The 17,464-nt window shown below is 49.5% G+C and overlaps 1 protein-coding gene across 1 annotated transcript in view; it reads right to left on the bottom strand.

The window, feature by feature from the left end:
* The window catches only part of LOC139761904 (major facilitator superfamily domain-containing protein 6-like), a 63,751-nt gene extending 46,559 nt beyond the window's left edge, over window positions 1-17,192 (bottom strand). Inside the window, exon 1 of the mRNA XM_071686521.1 lies at window positions 16,631-17,192. Coding sequence (XP_071542622.1) covers window positions 16,631-16,721 — 91 coding nt within the window. The 5' untranslated portion in view covers window positions 16,722-17,192. The remainder of the gene's footprint in view (window positions 1-16,630) is intronic.
* Window positions 17,193-17,464: the final 272 nt, after the last annotated feature.

The raw sequence follows: 17,464 nt of genomic DNA, 5'->3' as shown, positions 1-17,464 counted from the left end.
CGGGCGTTTATCTTCACAGCTGTAACCCCGCTGACGTGATAGCCCGTATAATACAGTACCAACAGATATTGACGGAAGGTCATTGTTTAACATCCTGGACGAACTAAGAACTAGATCCTGCATGACTTCGGGTAGGTCATCTGTCACTCAATAGGTCGTGGTTTTTTCCCCCCTATAGTTCCCTATTATTACAGAGCTCTGTATTGTTGTGTGGCTGAGCACTTGATGGATAGTGTCGGGAGGAACCTTTGTTCCGCCTGGGATTCAGAGTCGCCTACGGGGAGGTTTGGTCCCCACCATCTTGACACCGTAGACATTTCGTCAAATCCTGCTGGAGGAACACCCGCCAGCCTCTCCCTCAGACGGTCCTGGACACGAGCATCAGGTTCAGCCAGAGGCTCGGCCGTGAAGGTCGCCGAGTTTTGAGAGAGTCTGGAGGATCAAACGTTTGGTGAAATACTTATTTGAAAACGTCTGTTGTGCGATGATGGAAACTCTCTGGAGGAGAGTGTGACGAGGAGCTTCAACTGCGTCAGTCAGCTGCGTATCACCTTGGTGGTGGGTCGTCTCGTTGTACCTGACGGAGTGGTTGATATTACTAAAACTTCAGGAGATCGGGGGAAAAATTCTGGTAGAGCGCGACTTGAGATATATTTTGGGGAAGCCACTGGCACGATTCTTAACATTTCCCTATAGCCATGACGGTAATACTAACCAATTTCACTGATCTATTGGGGTTTAGGTCTACCGCAACAGAAGGAGGCATGGTGAGGTTTTCATTGCTGGAGTAGGTGGTTGAGGGTAAGGATATCTGTGGCTGAGGTTGACAATGTGGCTGAGGTTGAGGCTGGCACTGTGGCTGAGGTTGAGGCTGGGTGCTTGTAGAATATGTAGCTGTAGAGGTTTCCTTAAGCTGAGTGGTAGCTTCAGGAAGATTGAGAGATTTTGTGACTGAGTTTATGAAACCTCTGATCAGAAATTCCTGCAGAGCCTAATGCATGAATGAATGCACCAGAAGCCACTGCTGAGCTAGCCAGGGTAGTTGGGATGTGGAAACTGACCACACAGACGAACATTGCCAGTCTGACATGGTATAGTTGGCCTGAGGTCTCCAAGTGGATCACGCGATGGTAGGCGGAGGATCCATTATTCTGTAGGCGTCGTTGCGGTAGACCTCCTGCATATCGTACTACATGACGGTCCGAGACTTCAGTAAACTGGCCTGTGACATCAACTGTAGGGCAGGGAAACCCATGACCTGCAGCTGCCATGCCACACCGTCTTGGTCTACAAGATGACGCCTGCAGAAGAACAGTGTCCAGGAGTGCGTTCTGTGTGCCGGTGCACTAAGGACAAACGGAAAAGAACTAACACATGGGCTTGCTTAAGACTTGTGCTCTCGTACTTGGTTTCTGTTCTGCCTGATAGAAAGTAGTAGTCATTAAGGATAACAGGTAGTTCTCACACACAAGGAGGCAGGAGATACCTAGTGCCGAAGACCTGGCAATACATCCACGAGCGAGGACCTGGTATGAGGGTAGGCATGTCCCTCTGGGGATGGATGTGGGGCGACACAGATGAACTGGAGGTAAGATTCCTCGAATAATTGTCATCCATCCATTGTTCCATGCACTCGAGTCGGGTAGAATGGGACTGGCTCCAGGCACGTCTGAAGTGGAGGGCCTCCTGCAGTGGCGCACTGTCGTGCTCGATATGAATCCCCGTAGATAATGTGTGTGACATCACACGTGGGGGAGTGGACGGTGGGAGGCGAACGTAGCTGCCAAGGTGAGGGAAAACTAAGGTTCATCAGCTGTAGCAGAGACTATGACGACGGTTACTTGTCTCCTGCACCTCGCCAGATCCTCTCGTCCTGGGCTTAACAATGTGTGAACGTAGCTAGGATAGCAGACTGTATGCCATCGCTGTTCTTTGCCTGGGTTTCCGCCGCCAGACTGGAGCTGGTTCCCTTCTTACGTTGTCTGGACTCCCACAATCTGTCTCCCGTTGCGAGGCGGGTCTATCATCACCAGGAGAACCAGTGACCTTTTTTCTTGTTTCCATTAGGCCCGACCTTGATGCGGGCGCGAGTGCCCGTGATCGCTGCTTCTTTATACAAGCGAGGGGGGAAAAAAAAGACGGTTTATGTTGTGTTCAGCTTGGTGTCATGATCTGTGTTTTGCGTGTTTCTAGGTTAGGGCTACATTTCTAACGCTGGAATGTATTATTTATATTGTGTCCATCTGGCATTCAGGGGTGACCTTCGGTCGTTTCTTTCGTACACGTACAGCATGGACCTGGAGGTGGCTGGTCCCATTGTGAGGATGATATGTTCACTTCTATTTTGGTAGAACAGGTTTCGTCAGTAAGGTGAGAGAAAGTGTTAAAGGAGGACTTCTCGGTGGTGTACGTCGGCCTCACAGGAGTGTCACCTGGTTATGAATATACTTGGGTAACGTTAAAGGTCAGAAGGTGTCAGACAGGTTACAAGAGAGAGAGAGAGAGAGAGAGAGAGAGAGAGAGAGAGAGAGAGAGAGAGAGAGAGAGAGAGAGAGAGAGAGCACACACACACACACAGTGCTCAGACCAACAGTGTCGTGGAGAGACAGTTATGGTGTGGAGGCCTGGGGTGTCTGCTGTGTAAAAGGTCAGGAGTATTGCTTCGACCTTGTACAGGAATGTACATAAGTTCTTAGACTGATGAGATGTGATGGTAAACTGTGTTTTACAATGATTTATTGATTCTGCTGATGTTTATAGGGACGAGGCGTCTAGTGGAATATTCTGAGAATAAGAGAGTGGTGGATGGAAAATGAATATTTAGCTTAATATATTGATATTACTGTTGTGTCTGTGTGTGTGGATGCGCAGCCTTCAAACATAGATCACAGGATCGTGGATAGAGACAGCCCAGGTGGTGAACTCAGCCTCTGTGTCGCTGTCTTTCAAAAGTTCCTCATTGCCTCACACCTTTTGCTGACGAAAGCAACTGACACTTGAGCTTCATTAGTCGCACGTTGTTGGTACATACCCACCAGACTGTGGTGGCACAATACTCCCCCCAGACTGTGGTGGCACAGTAACCCCCCAGACTGTGGTGGCACAATACTCCCCCCAGACTGTGGTGGCACAGTAACCCCCCAGACTGTGGTGGCACAATACTCTCCCCAGACTGTGGTGGGATAGTACCCCCTCCAGACTGTGGTGGCACAATACTCCCCCCAGACTGTGGTGGCACAGTACCCACCCAGACTGTGGTGGCACAGTACCCCCTCCAGACTGTGGTGGCACAGTACCTCCCCCAGACTGTGGTGGCACAGGATCACACTAATTCATTTTTCACATGAATTACTCAGGTCACTCTTCGTAACCTCCAGATGACATATAAAGTCACACGAGCCAACGTTATTTGTTGGAGTGAACCAATTAGTCCTCCAGGGTTCTACCCAGACCCGATGTGTTACATATAAAGTAGTGCCAGCGTGTGTGAGATCTCGTGTCACTTGTGTCCCTGCACATGACCACCACTGGCGTGGCTGATGCGTCAGACCTCGCACACTGTTGTGATGTAACCTGGTGGTGATACGGAGGCCCATGTGGGCTGCCCTCTCCCCACTGGGAACACACTGCCATCATCAGATACTCCTCCACGTGCGTCCCGACCATGCCAAACACTCCTTCCTCATCTTTGCAGTGACTTCCACTTCATCTTCCTTATGGAATACTAGTTTTTTTTTTTTCTGTGCTTCTCCACACCTTTGGCACAAGGTGTGCTTCTTCCTCTACCCGTATTGTGTAACTACATTCTGACTTGTTCCTCTTTTCATATATATATTTGCTCCTACGTCCAGATTTCGGGGACTCGGAAATATTACCATGAACTTTCTTCGACTTCGTCATGGGCCATTTGATATCTTCACATTTAGATCATGTTTATATTGCCTTACATACACTATTCCTTGGCTTCACACACCTTATGTGTGTATATATATATATATATATATATATATATATATATATATATATATATATATATATATATATATATCTCACTTGTGTTGTCCTGTAACGCTTTCTTTGTTAGTCGACCGACTTGCTTCCTTTGTCAGTCGACTTACTTCCTTTGTTAGTCGACTCACTTCCTTTGATAGTCGACCGACTCGCTTCCTTCGTTAGTCGACCGACTTTACTTCCTTTGTTAGCCTTTGTCAGTGGACTTCCTATGATACGGTCGGTGTGGAATCATCCCATTTCTCTTCACTTTTGAGTGCCATTAGGTACGACCACCGGAGATCTATACTGGTTAGCCTTCTGCATCTCACGCCCTCCTGTACACTAACCTTTTCTTCTGCTTCTTGCTCCAGCCTCTCCATCAGGCAGGCAAGTCTTCATGTACCGTTGGTACTGTTCTCTGTATTTTCTTTATGATATTCAGCCATTGGCTGCAGTTGGTCGAGTGGATTATTATTATTATTATTATTATTATTATTATTATTATTATTATTGTTATTATTATTATTATTATTATTATTATTAAGTAATTATTTATGTTGTCTTTACTTAAGTCTGATACATTTCATGGCATCCATTTTATTGCGGTGGAAAAATTCATATATGTATATATATCAGTCCAAGGACTCGCAGGTATAGTCAACCACTCCAGCCAGTACAGCAGAATCCTAAATATCTGGAAACTTACGTACATACGTAATGCCCATTTTTAAATCCTCTCCGTTACCTTGTACCCCTCACTCTCGCCTCCAATATCGCTTCGGTCATCAGTGTCCAAAAGCCTTGGAAAAACTGATCCACAACAGTCGACCAGAATGTCCCACTGTCACCCACCCACCCAGCCTCCTCCCACTATCACTAGTACTTCGCACACACGCCTCTGACAACGCCACCTGGATGGCTTCAACCAGTTCCCTCCCTCACAGTACTCGTGGTATTAGTTATTAATGGTCGACACTGTTCACACACACACACACACACCACAACAAAAAAAAAGATACTTGACGCCCCGCCAACCTCAACAAAAATGACAAAAAGTTGTTAGTTTCATAACTGGCCCGCCAGGAGAGAGAGAGAGCCATTCATAAAGACGCCAGCTCCCAGACGCTCAAACCGTACAGCGAGGTCCTCCAAGGAGCATTCCTTCCCCCCATCCCATGATTGCTCTCTCATCACATCCTGCAGACCATGGTGTGTAAGTCCTCTGAAATCCAGATAAACTCACTAGAATATGTATTGAGACTAATTACTTATGTATCACCAATACTGTTTGTGATACGAGAGTAATGCGCCTCGCTATATCTCGGTAAGAGTCGCCTTATGGTCTGCATTTTTGCCCCATGTTGGTCAGAAGGTGGATAGACCCCACCCCGCTCAGACACTCTTACCGTCTCTGGGAGCGCTTGTCCGAGAGATGATTCACTTCGGTCGAATTGATCGAATTTTCTAACGGTACGCTCAGCTCTGGCGGTGAATATGAGAGAGAGAGAGAGAGAGAGAGAGAGAGAGAGAGAGAGAGAGAGAGAGAGTTGACACCACACTCAGCCCTTTGTCACAGTGTAGGAGTATCCGGTGGGCCCCCGGCAGGCAATACTCTCACACTGGCGTTACAAGCAGTTCCTATTATGTCACTTCTCTATTTTCTTCTCTCGTGGTTTGACTTTCCACGTATAAGGTGGCAGTAATTAAGGTGTGGTTGGAGTGGCTTTCTCGAAACGACCCGGGCAACGGAGAACCTGAATTTATTTCTCGCTGAATTTTTATTTCTCGTTTAAAATACTCTTTTGTGAGGGTTCCCAGAAGTTCAACAGTCTCGTCTATGAGAGGGGGGGAAAAAAAGGAGGAGAAATGACACTCAATAGAAATTGCTTGTAATGACCGACTGAGAGCTTGGCTGCCGTCGCTGGTTGGGACTACTCCAGAGTCGGTTCTAACTTTGTTGATCTCTGGAGGGACGACATCACTTGACGCCTTATGACGCCAGAACCATTAGTTATGTAGTCGATCGTCGGCCTTAAACCCCGGGTCTCCGATCGTGGCCCCCTTGGTCACCGACTTTACTCCCTGGTCACCAGCCTTTCATCCTGGTCACTAACCTTATACTGGTCACTAACCTTATACCTGACCTTACCCCTGGTCACCAGGCTTATACCCGACCTTACCCCTGGTCACCAGCCTTATACCTGACCTTACCCCTGGTCACCAGCCTTATACCTGACCTTACCCCTGGTCACCAGGCTTATACCCGACCTTACCCCTGGTCACCAGCCTTATACCTGACCTTACCCCTGGTCACCAGCATTATACCCGACCTTACCTCTAGTCACCAGCCTTATACCCGACCTTACCCCTGGTCACCAGGCTTATACCCGACCTTACCCGTGGTCAGTAATTAAAGATCATGACGCTTTGATATCGTTGGGCTGGTTGGTGACTTGAGGTAGCTGTGAGTGCGGGCATGTATGCATGTATGTATATATGCATGTATGCGTGGATGTATTATGTATGTAGCTCATGTGTCAATGTTTCCAGAGCGTTAACGTGCGACCGTTGTTGGAGGTCGAGAAGCCTCGTCTCCAGTGGAAGTGTGACGTAACCAAGACAACACATGATTTGTAACAACCCAAAACGGGACGTAGTGTTTTACAACTGACTTGTAAAGCCATAAATGTCTACCTCTGGTATCCCGTCTTGTAGCGGGGGCTGGTGGCCCTGGCACTGTGCCACCCACACCAGTGGGAGGCCAGCATCACGCAACGCTGCGGGCCACAGCTGCCACTTCGACTGTTTCCTCCTCCTCCTCCTCCTCCTCCTCCTCCTCCTCCTCCTCCTCCTCCTCCTCTCTCTCTCTCTCTCTCTCTCTCTCTCTCTCTCTCTCTCTCTCTCTCTCTCTCCCCCCCCCCCGTGTCAGGTGTTGTGGTGGGTGTCGGTCCAGCGGTGCAGACGGGGTAATGCGCCTCCCGCGGTGGTTGGAAGACGTGATCCAATGGCGGGCGGTCTGGGGCGACGACGCCGTCGGTGGGGGAGGGAGTTTACCCGTGGGGCGACGGGGACAAAAACGAAACGGAGTTATCCAGTAAAGACGAGGAGGAGGGAGGGAAAACGAGGGAAATTTCCCAATGGTGACGGGTAAAAATTCTAGAAGGGAAAAGTCGAGTTGAGACGGAGGGGGGAAAAAAATACAAAAGAGGGGGAAATTGTTGTGTGGAGACGGAAGAAAATGTGGAGGGGAAACTGTCCAGCGCGGCGACGGGGGAAAAAAAAAGAATATCTGGTGGTTAATTGCAAAAGTTGAGAGTGGGAGTGTGTGAGGGGACACCGCTGAGGCCGGGGAAACACCCGCATCACTGATTATCATAACCAGCTCAACAAGGCGTCGTCAATAAGAACCGGAGTAAACCATCGCATCTTGCCATCCTGATCTTAGCCAACGAAATGTTTATATCAGAACTTTTCCATTATTTTTGTCATATTTTTTTTTTTTTGTACTGGCAAGTAAATATCAGAACTTTTCCATTATTTTTAGTCATTTTTTTTTCATCCTTTTTACTGGCAGCTCAACTGTACTGCTAAGCAAAGCTATTAACTTTTCTGGTTCTTACTCTCATCATGTTGGTGTGGATGCAAGATCTGCAATCGAGAGGGTGTATCAGCCTTGTAATACTGTCCTGTTTGGTGGCCGCGGATGTGTCGCTTGTCCAGAACGTTCTCTTGGACCATCGTAGTGTTCTATGCTGCACCAGGACAAATCGTATTCATTATATATATATATATATATATATATATATATATATATATATATATATATATATATATATATATATATATTTTTTTTTTTTTTTTTTTTTTTTTTTTCCAAAGGAAAGAACAGAGAAGGGGGCCAGGTGAGGATATTCCCTCAAAGGCCCAGTCCTCTGTTCTTAAAGCTACCTCGCTTATGCGGGAAATGGCGAATAGTATGAAATATATATATATATATATATATATATATATATATATATATATATATATATATATATATATATATATAGTATATATAAGTCGACTTGTCGCGCTTGGGTTTACACAGTGCGAGTGAAAAGTCACCTTTGGCGAGGCTCTGGTGTTCATCTTCAGTGGAGACGTAAAGGAATACAGTCTCGTCGAGGAGTTTACTCTCTCTCCCTCTCCAAGGGAGACTGTCAGTTCCCTGCTCCCGACTGGGAGACACGGCCACGAAGTTGTACAATCCCGTTGCATGAGTCTTGGGGGGGTGGCCGCCGCATGATTAATCATACATATATAATGTTCCACATTATCAACTTGGGTCAGACGATCACGCCCACTGGTGCTGCTTGCTCTGTATTATATACTTAAGGACTTCAAGTGTAGGTCGGTCACTTGCAGGTGTAGGTCGGTCACTTGCAGGTGTGGGTCGGTCATGTGCAGGTGTGGGTCGATCATGTGCAGGCTTAGGTTGGTCCTGTGCAGGTGTAGGTCGGTCATGTGCAGGTGTAGGTCGGTCATGTGCAGGTGTAGGTCGGTCATGTGCAGGTGTAGGTTGGTCATTTGCGGGCGTAGGTCGGTCATTTGCAGGTGTAAGTCGGTCATTTGCGGGCGTAGGTCGGTCATTTGCGGGCGTAGGTCGGTCATGTGCGGGCGTAGGTCGGTCATGTACGGGGTGTAGGTCGGTCATTTGCGGGCGTAGGTCGGTCATGTGCAGGCGTAGGTCGGTCATTTGCGGGCGTAGGTCGGTCATTTGCGGGCGTAGGTCGGTCATTTGCAGGTGTAGGTCGGTCATGTGCAGGTGTAGGTCGGTCATTTGCAGGCATAGGTTGGTCCTGTGTAGGTCGGTCATGTGCAGGTGTAGGTCGGTCATGTGCGGGCGTAGGTCGGTCACTTGCGGGCGTAGGTCGGTCATGTGCGGGGTGTAGGTCGGTCATTTGCGGGTGTAGGTCGGTCATTTGCAGTTGCAGGACAGTATTTGATGTCTTGGTTTAACACAAGACCATACACCAGTCCTCATCACCACAGTCCTCAACTCCTTATGTTCACCCCGGCTGTGTAGAATTCTCCCTCCATGGTCATGTAACATCGAATATATTGCACGTTCCGTAGATGAGGACTGAATCAAGCAAGTGTTGTGACTGAATCCCATACTTTGATATTTGTTTCTGTATGTCCAGTTATAGTCAGCGCCATCCTTAATTCACCCTTCGCATGGTTATATTTTCGTTTCTCTTCAAGGTACTTGCAAAGGAACGTAACGAACAGAAAGATTCCCAGAAATTATCGTGTTTTTGTATGGACGCGCGCATGGTTGCGTGAGATAATGTGTGTGTCTGTTTTTGTTGACCTCTGCTCTTGTGTACTTTGGCGGAAACGACCTCTACAGAACTACCAAGGTCGCTACCGAGGGAGCCACTGTGGCCCTTCACCTTGCTGTAAGCGTCAGACATTAGGAAATACGATGTTTTGCAATGATTGTCAGGCAATTCAGGAAATTTTTAGCGCGTAAGAAAATGTTTACTGCTACCAGTGTTGACTCCCTGAGAATTAACATTCCTAGCGAATGATCCTGCTGACGCCCATTAAGTGCATGGGGCCCTTCATACAATATACACCCAGCCATCTGCTTTCCTCGTCACCCAGAACACGATTCTATTCAGAATCAGAATTAAAAAGTAATTCAGATCTGATTTAGATATTTCCAAATCTGGGAGGGAAAAAAAAGTATTCGGTAGCTAACCTTTGCTGCCTGCGCTGCTTGGGTGGGTTCCTCCCAGGTTATGACTTGTGTAACGTTCATATTATTCCTTCAGGATAGACCTGCCATAGCGCACCATGGTAGGTCCCACTTGATACGTGAGGTGTGAGAGAAGTATTTCTCCGTGTCATGATGGTGTGATAGCCAGACTATGGTTTGTCAGGTGAAGGAAACTTTGGCTCGGGAGCCGAAGGCCCTGAGCACAAACAAAGGTCCTCTTCGAGGCCAGAGTTTAAATGCAAGAAACAAATGGAATTTCACAAATAGACCGACCGAAAGCGAAGCTGGGACTAGTGAGAGAACAGCGCGAGAAAGGAAAGCCTAAAGAGTGGGGGGAGCTAAGAAATCGGAGCCCGGTGCCGCGCCTCCGTCCAAAAACTCAAACCTTTCGAGATCTCAAAGGTAACAGCATGGAATTCCTACACCTAAACCCCTCAGGATACGCCATCCATACTGTGACCACCATGAACGCTTACTTATCAACTATCCTGGACTCGCCTCGTACTGGTATATACACAGGTTCACGACGCTGCTTAATCTATGGTCCCAGTCCCACCGGATGGACGCAGCCTGCTTTGTGGGTTCTGCGGGAGCGCTAAAGAAGGCTAATCCAGGTCAGGACGGCAAGTTTTATTAGTATTATTGTATATATATATATATATATATATATATATATATATATATATATATATATATATATATATATATATTGGAAAAGATTACAATTGAGTGTGTAATCAAGTAAATTCCTTCTAATCCACGGGGAAATGAAACACAGTAAGTTCCCAAGTGCACTTTCGTGTAATGACCACATCATCAGGGGAGATACAAGAACGAAATATAACAGTCGCTTGATATGCAACGAAGAGACGCCATTTGGTAAACAAGTGACTACTCGAATGGAGGTCGGGTGCGTTCAAGTCTGGCAACATGCATATCATAACATTTATTATGTGGACAAGAAAGGTAACAGTTTACAAATTGTATCAACAATAAAGCTATCCAATTTGTACAGACGTTCACTGATATTAATGCTAAGATTCTTAATTTATTCAATATTGAAGATTCAGGGATAATTCTCGTAGTACAGGAGTTAGAGTTAATAACTGAACAATGCAAATTTAGTTAACAAGCTTGATGATATCAACGTTGATTGTGATTTCAAACTGGTAAGCTTTTGACGTTTCATCTCGGTTCACAAAAGTTCCAGCTCGTGACCTCTTTTAATATTTATTCGATGTCTTGGATGATAAAGACCCAAATGTTATCGAGGTATCGGCAGTGCGTAGTGCGACGGATGTTGGTGTCATGTAAAACTTGCTTTCCTACTTGGCACGGGTAGAAGTCAGTAAACGTTGGGCTCAGTGGAAAGCCCATGGCGACCTCCTCGACCTGATAATATAGTGTACCATCCCATCATGGCTGCGGCGTGGGGCTTCGGTGGTACAAGCACACAGTAGGCCTTCCCATATGGTGCTAAGGATCTTGGGTGTTGGTCTTGATGGGTGATCGTAGACTTTATTGAATATTATCTCAATGGAGATTCCACTTGAACATTAGTAAACAAACTCTCTACATCTAGTGATTCCAAAAGGCCCAGTTGGTGGAGAGCTACGGAGAATGTCGGTCATGGACATTCCAACGTAGCTGACTTGTAGAAGACCAAGAATTGCTAGACAGCAACGCCTCTCCGGCAACGCACTGCCGATATGCCGATGACATTTGGGTCGTCATAAGGAACGAAAAACATCCGAAGACGCTACAGAAGGTTATGGAGGCTACGAGTTGGGTATGGACAACAAGACTCCCTCCCTTTCTTGATACAGACATGATAACGTTAAGTCTTCCAATCTGGGCAGGTGTCTGAAGGCTACGAGTGAGTGCCCTGATAGGTACAAATTAAGCATCATCAGAGCCTCACTAGGTCGTGCGTACAGGAACTTGTCATGATGGAACCTCTTCCACCTAGAGATCACCAGAGTCAAGCAAATTTTGTTAACAATTCTTTTTTTTTCTGATAAAATAATTGACTGAGAGACGAATGTGTTCCTCCAAACTCGACAAGGTAACCCACACGTCGAGTACAACCTGGAACTGCTCATTAAGTTTCCTACAAAAACCAGATGTCTCCTGCCAGGCTATCGAACTGATGGAAGTATTCTGAAGGAGATGATACATAGGAACATTACCTGTAACATCCCTGATGATCATCTTTGCATCATCGTTTTCTACGAAAACAAGAAAACTAGTGATTGATTACATGATGTGATACAATCTCACATAGGCCAATAACCCGCTACGGTCAACCAATGTAGTTTACAAGTACTCCTGCACAGGTGAAGGGTGTAAACTTCGCAACAACGTGAACTACATCGGTACGACTACTTCGTCTTCAGAGCGGACGTCTTCAACTCCATGTGCAACAGTGACAAGCGTGAATCTCGGTCGTCAGTATCTCGCTGAAAACACGATTGTACCCAAACATTTGCCGCGACTCCACGAGACTACAGATACCATGTACGTAAGAGATTATAATCCTTCCATGAATCATCAGAGCACAGGACAAGTTTCGACTCGGCAATTATTCTCTACTGCAAACCAGATGACTCTACCGTTCTACCTTCACCGGACTCTCCCAGGTGCGGAAATCTCAGGCAAACCTCCCAACCGTTAACCCAACGAACTCCGAGGGAACACGGTCCACCAATCGACATAGTATCCGCGTTATCGCTCACATTTGTAACACTACAAGATGTGATGCATGTCTGTTCTCTATATTATGTTGCAATATTTATTGTCAATTTGACTGAAGATGGACAGTGTCCGTATGCCGAAAACGTCTAATGTTTTTCAGAAAGTGAAAAGGAGTATAGGACATTTAATTCACACTTTTATCTGATGAAGCTAAACCTGTGGTTAGAAAAACTGAGAAACTAACATTGTCGTTTCCTGCGTCGGCGAGGCAGCGCCAGGAATAGACGAAGAAAGGCCACACCCGCTCACATCCATTCTCTAGCTCCCATGTGTAATGCAATGAAACCACAGTTCCATATCTACAACCGTACCCCTCACTAGTATGCCTCACACACTGGTGCCCCTCACTAGTATGCCTCACACACTGGTGCCCCTCACTAGTATGCCTCACACACTGGTGCCCCTCACTCACTCGTGTGCCTCACACACTGGTGCCCCTCACTAGTATGCCTCACACACTGGTGCCCCTCACTCACTCGTGTGCCTCACACACTGGTGCCCCTCACTAGTATGCCTCACACACTGGTGCCCCTCACTAGTATGCCTCACACACTGGTGCCCCTCACTAGTATGCCTCACACACTGGTGCCCCTCACTCACTCGTGTGCCTCACACACTGGTGCCCCTCACTAGTATGCCTCACACACTGGTGCCCCTCACTAGTATGCCTCACACACTGGTGCCCCTCACTCACTCGTGTGCCTCACACACTGGTGCCCCTCACTAGTATGCCTCACACACTGGTGCCCCTCACTAGTATGCCTCACACTCTGGTGCCCCTCACTCACTCGTGTGCCTCACACACTGGTGCCCCTCACTCACTCGTGTGCCTCACACACTGGTGCCCCTCACTCACTCGTGTGCCTCACACACTGGTGCCCCTCACTAGTATGCCTCACACTCTGGTGCCCCTCACTCACTCGTGTGCCTCACGCACTGGTGCCCCTTACTCACTGGTATGCCTCACACTCTGGTGCCCCTCACTCACTCGTGTGCCTCACACACTGGTGCCCCTCACTAGTATGCCTCACACACTGGTGCCCCTCACTCACTCGTGTGCCTCACACACTGGTGCCCCTCACTCACTCGTGTGCCTCACACACTGGTGCCCCTCACTCACTCGTGTGCCTCACGCACTGGTGCCCCTTACTCACTGGTATGCCTCACACTCTGGTGCCCCTCACTAGTATGCCTCACACACTGGTGCCCCTCACTAGTATGCCTCACACACTGGTGCCCCTCACTCACTCGTGTGCCTCACACACTGGTGCCCCTCACTAGTATGCCTCACACACTGGTGCCCCTCACTAGTATGCCTCACACACTGGTGCCCCTCACTAGTATGCCTCACACACTGGTGCCCCTCACTCACTCGTGTGCCTCACACACTGGTGCCCCTCACTCACTCGTGTGCCTCACACACTGGTGCCCCTCACTAGTATGCCTCACACACTGGTGCCCCTCACTCACTCGTGTGCCTCACACACTGGTGCCCCTCACTAGTATGCCTCACACACTGGTGCCCCTCACTAGTATGCCTCACACACTGGTGCCCCTCACTAGTATGCCTCACACACTGGTGCCCCTCACTAGTATGCCTCACACACTGGTGCCCCTCACTAGTGTGCCTCACACACTGGTGCCCCTCACTCACTCGTGTGCCTCACACACTGGTGCCCCTCACTCACTCGTGTGCCTCACACACTGGTGCCCCTCACTCACTCGTGTGCCTCACACACTGGTGCCCCTCACTCACTCGTGTGCCTCACACACTGGTGCCCCTCACTAGTATGCCTCACACACTGGTGCCCCTCACTCACTCGTGTGCCTCACACACTGGTGCCCCTCACTAGTATGCCTCACACACTGGTGCCCCTCACTCACTCGTGTGCCTCACACACTGGTGCCCCTCACTAGTATGCCTCACACACTGGTGCCCCTCACTCACTCGTGTGCCTCACACACTGGTGCCCCTCACTAGTATGCCTCACACACTGGTGCCCCTCACTAGTATGCCTCACACACTGGTGCCCCTCACTAGTATGCCTCACACACTGGTGCCCCTCACTAGTATGCCTCACACTCTGGTGCCCCTCACTAGTATGCCTCACACACTGGTGCCCCTCACTAGTATGCCTCACACTCTGGTGCCCCTCACTCACTCGTGTGCCTCACACACTGGTGCCCCTCACTCACTCGTGTGCCTCACACACTGGTGCCCCTCACTAGTATGCCTCACACACTGGTGCCCCTCACTCACTCGTGTGCCTCACACACTGGTGCCCCTCACTAGTATGCCTCACACACTGGTGCCCCTCACTCACTCGTGTGCCTCACACACTGGTGCCCCTCACTAGTATGCCTCACACACTGGTGCCCCTCACTCACTCGTGTGCCTCACACACTGGTGCCCCTCACTAGTATGCCTCACACTCTGGTGCCCCTCACTAGTATGCCTCACACACTGGTGCCCCTCACTAGTATGCCTCACACTCTGGTGCCCCTCACTCACTCGTGTGCCTCACACACTGGTGCCCCTCACTCACTCGTGTGCCTCACGCACTGGTGCCCCTTACTCACTGGTATGCCTCACACTCTGGTGCCCCTCACTCACTCGTGTGCCTCACACACTGGTGCCCCTCACTCACTCGTGTGCCTCACACACTGGTGCCCCTCACTAGTATGCCTCACACACTGGTGCCCCTCACTCACTCGTGTGCCTCACACACTGGTGCCCCTCACTAGTATGCCTCACACACTGGTGCCCCTCACTAGTATGCCTCACACACTGGTGCCCCTCACTCACTCGTGTGCCTCACACACTGGTGCCCCTCACTCACTCGTGTGCCTCACACACTGGTGCCCCTCACTCACTCGTGTGCCTCACACACTGGTGCCCCTCACTCACTCGTGTGCCTCACACACTGGTGCCCCTCACTCACTCGTGTGCCTCACACACTGGTGCCCCTCACTAGTATGCCTCACACTCTGGTGCCCCTCACTAGTATGCCTCACACACTGGTGCCCCTCACTAGTATGCCTCACACACTGGTGCCCCTCACTAGTATGCCTCACACACTGGTGCCCCTCACTCACTCGTGTGCCTCACACACTGGTGCCCCTCACTCACTCGTGTGCCTCACACACTGGTGCCCCTCACTCACTCGTGTGCCTCACACACTGGTGCCCCTCACTCACTCGTGTGCCTCACACACTGGTGCCCCTCACTAGTATGCCTCACACACTGGTGCCCCTCACTAGTATGCCTCACACACTGGTGCCCCTCACTCACTCGTGTGCCTCACACACTGGTGCCCCTCACTAGTATGCCTCACACACTGGTGCCCCTCACTAGTATGCCTCACACACTGGTGCCCCTCACTCACTCGTGTGCCTCACACACTGGTGCCCCTCACTCACTCGTGTGCCTCACACACTGGTGCCCCTCACTAGTATGCCTCACACTCTGGTGCCCCTCACTAGTATGCCTCACACACTGGTGCCCCTCACTCACTCGTGTGCCTCACACACTGGTGCCCCTCACTAGTATGCCTCACACACTGGTGCCCCTCACTCACTCGTGTGCCTCACACACTGGTGCCCCTCACTAGTATGCCTCACACACTGGTGCCCCTCACTCACTCGTGTGCCTCACACACTGGTGCATCTCACTCCCTAGAATGCCTCACACACTGGTGCCCCTCACTAGTATGCCTCACACACTGGTGCCCCTCACTCACTCGTGTGCCTCACACACTGGTGCCCCTCACTCACTCGTGTGCCTCACGCACTGGTGCCCCTTACTCACTGGTATGCCTCACACTCTGGTGCCCCTCACTCACTCGTGTGCCTCACTCACTGGTCTCCCCACCCATTCCTTGTTAAGACATGAGCTGCTGGATGTTGATATACACAAAGTCAACAGGAAATTAATAATGCAAATGTGATATTAAGATGACCCAGACACCAGCTGTCTGTGGATGTCAGCCGTGGGTACAAGAAGGAAGAGGACAACGTGAATGTCGCACAGTATGCCCACGTGGGGGCATCATTAGGGCAGATGACACCGTGACTATCGCCCCCTAACTCTACAGACACCACTGGGAAGACGAGACTTACCTGCATACAACATGAAGAAGAGAAACTTCAGGGGCATCAGGTCTGAGGACAGGAGGTTGACCTTTATGTCATTCGCTAGTTTTTCCCACATCTTGGCGATGGTCACTTGCTGGGTCCGAGTGTAGTAATTCCTGTTACACCACGGATGGCGCTCCCAAGATTTGGGCGGGAAGCGGTTATGCAGACGACCTTGTCACCAGGTCTGGATAGCACGGCCAATACTCAGAGTAATACACCACAGTTCTCCTCCAACGTCAGCTTTGAACTCGGTTGTCTTACTGTCTATCAACGGAAGTTCTCACTCCTCTTTCGAGCCTGAAGCCTGAACTCAATGGCAGTCACTGAAATAATTGTTTTTTTTTTTTTTACGCTCGGCTTCAACACTACTGAAGTCACTGTCACGATGTGTGCACTCGGTCCACGCGGGACGACGACGTCTTGTGTTGCCGGGGAGGCGAGGCGTGGCTCGGGAAGCAGGCAGGGAAGGAGCAGTCCGGGGCGGGCGTGTGCCTGTGTCCAGGGAGTGTGTGCACGAGTGGCACCTGGGCATGGTAGATCCCGCCAGGCTGGCTACCCTCCCACCTGACCCTCACCGCCACCACACCGCTAATCTTCGTTCACCACCGCTACACCAGCCACTTTTACAGTCTCCGCTCTCGCCCGTTGTATACCAGTCACGAAGTGCTGGGTGACCCACTTCGTTTCCGTTTGTGATGAAGAAGGTCCTCAGTGAGTGTACGTGATCACAGCAAGCCTTTGTGCTCAATGATCCCAGGAATCTTCCATAAGTTTTGATTCAGGGTTGAACGATAATTGCGGGGCAGAGGGAGGCAG

The sequence above is a fragment of the Panulirus ornatus genome, chromosome 42, assembly GCF_036320965.1.
Source record: "Panulirus ornatus isolate Po-2019 chromosome 42, ASM3632096v1, whole genome shotgun sequence".
Taxonomy (NCBI): Eukaryota; Metazoa; Arthropoda; class Malacostraca; order Decapoda; family Palinuridae; genus Panulirus; species Panulirus ornatus.
This window is presented reverse-complemented; position numbering and strand designations above follow the sequence as displayed.